This window comes from Sinocyclocheilus anshuiensis, unplaced genomic scaffold (assembly GCF_001515605.1).
Source record: "Sinocyclocheilus anshuiensis isolate Anshui unplaced genomic scaffold, SAMN03320099.WGS_v1.1 scaffold759, whole genome shotgun sequence".
Classification (NCBI taxonomy): domain Eukaryota; kingdom Metazoa; phylum Chordata; class Actinopteri; order Cypriniformes; family Cyprinidae; genus Sinocyclocheilus; species Sinocyclocheilus anshuiensis.
The window spans coordinates 156,639-162,606 of NW_015551052.1; the positions used below are offsets into that span (position 1 = coordinate 156,639).

General features: G+C 33.5%; 1 protein-coding gene across 8 annotated transcripts in view; it reads left to right on the forward strand.

The window, feature by feature from the left end:
- LOC107661938 (syntaxin-3-like) overlaps window positions 1-5,968 on the forward strand; it is a 38,075-nt gene that overhangs the window by 15,761 nt on the left and 16,346 nt on the right. For all 8 annotated transcript variants that reach the window (XR_001631155.1, XR_001631156.1, XM_016451747.1 and 5 more), the window contains exons 2-4: window positions 759-833; window positions 943-1,042; window positions 5,640-5,714. Coding sequence is in view for 6 of the 8 variants with exons in the window: in XM_016451747.1 (XP_016307233.1) it covers window positions 759-833; window positions 943-1,042; window positions 5,640-5,714 (250 nt within the window). In the remaining 2 variants the exon portion in view is untranslated. The remainder of the gene's footprint in view (window positions 1-758; window positions 834-942; window positions 1,043-5,639; window positions 5,715-5,968) is intronic.

Genomic DNA, 5,968 nt, shown 5'->3' on the forward strand with positions numbered 1-5,968 from the left:
GCGCCAAGAAAAGGCGGGGAACTTGCATTCGCATGAGTGTGTGAGAGAGTGTGAAGAGGAAATTAGCTCTTTATTGTATGTGGGTCCGCTATCACAGCAGTAAAACATTCGGGTACGCGCTGCACCTGCAGGACGTGACACGCTGGAAACGAAACTGGTGGTCAGAGGAATGGAGGATGAAAGCGAGCTGTTTTGCGGGGCATTCTGGCCGAGGCGAGAACAGAGCCCCTCCTCTTTCTCTTCCTCTCTAGCGCATAAGGATGGCTTTGGTGGCTCGGGGTCCAGTACAACTCGTGGTCGGGGACCTTGACACTTTGGAAAGGGGAATCGTTTCGCCGTCTGGGGGCGCTTCTGCAGCCAAGGCTCAGATTTCCTTTGAGGCCACTGGAGGGGGGAGCTTAAATGTGTTTAAATGATTAGAGAATATTTATTTTTGGGTGAACTACCCAGTAGTTTACCCAGTACTGTACCCAATAGACAGTAAATTAGTGAGAGTGATTTACTTACCAGTCATATCAATATAAGGGTTTATAGAAAAACAGCATGAGATCATTAAAACAAATTATATTTCCTTATTTCTTTACATGACATTTTCTTATCTCCTTAAGTTACAAGTATCGTCAACATATTGCGTCACACGTCACAGCCTCTGTTTGTGGCCTGTTCCCATCCTACTTAGCCCAATTCTGCTTAATGCATTTATGGTAATAATAAAAAATATACATAAAATGTAAAGCACTTCTTGTTTTATGTTTCAGACATGCGATCATGATGATGAAGATGTTGAGATCGCCGTGGACAACGCTGCCTTTATGGATGAGTTCTTCTCCCAGGCATGTCCTTCTGTGTGTGTTTGTGAAAACACTTTTGATGTGCTTTATTATGAATGTGTGCCACTGTGGTGTTTGTGCATTTTAAGTGACCTTTATTTGCTTGTTTCAGATTGAAGACATCAGGAACAGCATTAATAAGATCGACGAGAATGTGGCCGAAGTGAAGAAACTTTACTCAGTTATTCTTTCTGCACCAACATCTGACCAGAGTAAGAGACGTTCACATGTGCACTCATTGTGGGCTTTTTGACCCAGTTCAGCATTGTTTTCCACTGTCTGGTAGTAACAGGTGAAATAGACTCTGAGGTCTATTGAACATGAGTCATATACTATAGTAATGTTGTTATATAACAACTAGTGTGTAGTGTTAATGCATTAGTGTAACACTTAACAATAAAGTTCTGTTCATTAGTATTAGTTCATGCAATAGTTAACAGGAACTAACAATCAACAATATTTTTACTGCATTTGCTAAATGTTAATTTTAACACTGTAAATATGTTTAGAACAGCACATCTCTTAAAAAACTGTAAAAATGTTACATTAAAAACGTGTTAATTGATTAACTGTTACCTTACCATATACAGTGAAAAATAGTCATTGGTTTAACATAGCGTTATATGTAAATTTTACTGTAAAATTGTCATGTTTTAGCAAGTTCCAAAGATGAAGAAAAGGCAAAAGTTACAAAACAAAGGTCATTTTAATGAGCAAAGTCCAAACGTGTAAGTAACAGTGTGTACAAAACAATAACCAACAATGAACAGAAAACTAAGAGGAACTTAAATACACAGTGATGATGAACCAAAAATGACAAACAGCTGTGATGATTAATGAGTGTGATAAATGGCAAGAAGCTAGAAAAAGGAAACAGGAAAGTGACGATAAGGTGATGAGAAAAACTAAAAGCCATGAAAATGAAACTAACTAAACATAGGGTACAATGGGGCTAAAGGCGCCCCGGGGTAAAAGGCGCCTGTGATATTATTTTCATCTAAACCACTAGATGGCACAAAAACGTGGCATAGCACTTTCCAAGCCATTCGCTTTTCAAGATGCACGTGTATTTTTGGCTGATCCTTGACGCGATCGCGCACAGCAGCGCAAAGTTGATTCTGCGCTTACTTGATCTAATATTTTATGTTTTTAAAAATGTTGTAGATTTAAGTAGCAAATGAAAATTGCTCAAATGAATGTATATATTTTGAGACAGGTCTTCTTAATGATTTTTGTTTAAGATAATTAAAGCAACAGAATTTAAATAACGAAAGAATATGTAAAAGTATGGTATTTACTGTGATTACAGTATTCACATACTGGTAAAAAATGTATAGCCTGAATGCACTGTAAGTCGCTTTGGATAAAGGCGTCTGCTAAATGCATAAATTATTATTATAAATTATAAATTATTATTTGGGGTAAAAAGCGCCCCTGCTGTTGGGGCTAAAGGCACAATAATTAACATAATTCATAGATGGCTGACTTTTCCATTTGTTGACATGGCATGGTTAGATTCAGATGGTAAATATCATATATTATGTTGGGTGTCCATATTAGAGATAATCGCCATGTTTAGAATGAAAACATTTCATATTTAAAAACATGATATTAATCATATCATATAATCAAATATAATTTGTTTTTACTACAGTAAATCTATATTCAATTATTATAAGATCTCCTTCAATGCTTTCAGAATCTTTACTTTTTAAAATGATTTTGTTTCTGTATTTTGAAATATATTTTTATATTAACATATTTTAATGACAGTATATTTATTGAACAAAAATTAATTCTTTTATTTTTCAAAATAAGCATAAAATAGTACAAACTTTGCTAAAGTGATTGTTTTGAACAAGTATTAACTTAGACATTATTTTAAATAAACATTATTTTAGCTGAAGTATTTGTATCAATACCGTGTGTGGGGTAAAAGGCCCCTCTTGCCACCCCATACATTTTTAAGTTATACGATTAAAATAGACGACTTGTATGATTTATTTTCACACAAAATCTGCTGTTTCATTAACGTTCAACGTTCAATTTTGTATTTTTTCTGCAATTATACATTTTAGGCGCAGTGAATAGCATATTTTTTCTTAAGGTATACCTTTAGCCCCGTTGTACCCTAACTGTGACAAAAATACTGTAAAATTTTGTCAAATTCATAGGAAACTACCATATAATTTACAGCGAAAAAGAATAAAAGGACATGTCATGTTCGAATCCCACCTCGTGGAGCTTTCCTGATCTACAGCGAAAAGGACATGTCATGTTCGAATCCCACCTCGTGGAGCTTTCCTGATCCCGCCCCCTCTTCTCCCTCTTCTCACTGTCATTACACTGTCCTATTTAAATAAAGGCAAAACACCAAAAAATACAGCTTATATAAATGAATAAAAGGATATAATCACATATGATTATTTTTTTTTACATAATTTAGTTTCTTCTAATTTTTTTAATCATTAATGTACATTAGGGTGTTTTGAGTCACATTTTCTGCTATTTACTTACTGTTCATTGTAAAATACACAGGAACCCATATGCTATCCAGTAATACCTGAAACATTGTCATGTTGCCTAAAACATTGCCAAGTTCTAATATAAAATTATATTTTTTACAGTTTACATGTGCTAATAAATTTTTAACCTATCAAGCTGTATAAGTTAACATTAGATAAATTACGAAGAAATATATATTAACAGCGAACAATTGATTAATTGTTGTAAAAATGTTTTTAATCATTTACAATACCTAATGCATTATTTAATGTTATCAAGATGTTATCAATGTTATCAAAAGAGACCTAGGGCTGGGTATTGACACAGATTTGTATACAAACATTTAATTTGCACACAAACCAGTTTTAATATAAGCTTTCATATACTCATGGCAGTATAGATTAACAAGACCTGGCTAACAGGTTAAGTAAACATATAATGAATATGTAGTATAGTGCATTTAGCAAAATGCTCCTCTCTAGTTGACTAATGAGTTATCAATATTGCATGGCTTTCCTGAGGTAAGTGTTACAGGACATATTGTTTATTAACAGTTTTTATTGAAGTCGATTAAATGAGACATTATACATTACAGTAAGTTGTACAGTACAGACTTCTTTCAAAGAAAAATCCCGAGCCCAAACTTTTGAACGGTAGTGTACATGAAACTCGATTTAGTCTCCTAAGCTTAGAAAGAACAACCTCTGAGCAATAAAACATTCCTCTAGGAGTGTTTAACAATGACAAAACACACACAAACCAGCAGTCAGTCTCCTTTTCATGTCTCCATTCTTATCTAAAATAGTACAAACTTTGCTAAAGTGATTGTTTTGAACAGGTATTAACTTACAGTAGACATTATTTAAAAAAAAAACATTATTTTAGCTGAAGTATTTGTATCAAAAATGTGTGCCTTTTACCCCATGCTGTTGAGCCTTTACCCCGTGTGTGGGGTAAAAGGCCCCTCTTGCCACCTCAAACATTTATACGATTTTTAAACAAAATAGACGACTTGTATGATTTATTTTCACACAAAATCTGCTGTTTCATTAACGTTCAATACAAACGTTTGTATTTTTTCTGCAATTATACATTTTAGGCGCAGTGAATAGCATATTTTTTCTTAAGGTATACCTTTAGCCCCGTTGTACCCTAACTGTGACAAAAATACTGTAAAATTTTGTCAAATTCATAGGAAACTACCATATAATTTACAGCGAAAAAGAATAAAAGGACATGTCATGTTCGAATCCCACCTCGTGGAGCTTTCCTGATCCCGCCCCCTCTTCTCAATTCACTTCCTGTCATTACACTGTCCTATTTAAATAAAGGCAAAACACCAAAAAATACAGCTTATATAAATGAATAAAAGGATATAATCACATATGATTATTTTTTTTTACATAATTTAGTTTCTTCTAATTTTTTTAATCATTAATGTACATTAGGGTGTTTTGAGTCACATTTTCTGCTATTTACTTACTGTTCATTGTAAAATACACAGGAACCCATATGCTATCCAGTAATACCTGAAACATTGTCATGTTGCCTAAAACATTGCCAAGTTCTAATATAAAATTATATTTTTTACAGTTTACATGTGCTAATAAATTTTTAACCTATCAAGCTGTATAAGTTAACATTAGATAAATTACGAAGAAATATATATTAACAGCGAACAATTGATTAATTGTTGTAAAAATGTTTTTAATCATTTACAATACCTAATGCATTATTTAATGTTATCAAGATGTTATCAATGTTATCAAAAGAGACCTAGGGCTGGGTATTGACACAGATTTGTATACAAACATTTAATTTGCACACAAACCAGTTTTAATATAAGCTTTCATATACTCATGGCAGTATAGATTAACAAGACCTGGCTAACAGGTTAAGTAAACATATAATGAATATGTAGTATAGTGCATTTAGCAAAATGCTCCTCTCTAGTTGACTAATGAGTTATCAATATTGCATGGCTTTCCTGAGGTAAGTGTTACAGGACATATTGTTTATTAACAGTTTTTATTGAAGTCGATTAAATGAGACATTATACATTACAGTAAGTTGTACAGTACAGACTTCTTTCAAAGAAAAATCCCGAGCCCAAACTTTTGAACGGTAGTGTACATGAAACTCGATTTAGTCTCCTAAGCTTAGAAAGAACAACCTCTGAGCAATAAAACATTCCTCTAGGAGTGTTTAACAATGACAAAACACACACAAACCAGCAGTCAGTCTCCTTTTCATGTCTCCATTCTTATCTATCTGCTTAACTTCTGTTTTCTTCTCTGTGAACAGAAACACAGGATGATTTGGAGGCGCTTACTAACGATATCAAGAAAATGGCCAACAATGCTCGTAACAAACTGAAGAGTAAGTGCATTTACATGCATACAGGCCTGCTAGTGTCTTTACACATATACTGCCCTGCTTTGTGCTTTTCTCGTTAGGTAATAAAAATAGGCCACAAAGAACTAGGTTTGGCTTTTCAAACACTTCTGACCCAGAATAATGTGAGCCATTTATCCACCTTTAGAAAAGCAATGTTTACTCTCTGTCAGTGTTATTTTAGCATCAATTTTATATATATATATATATATATATATATAGTTAAAGTTTTTGTCTTA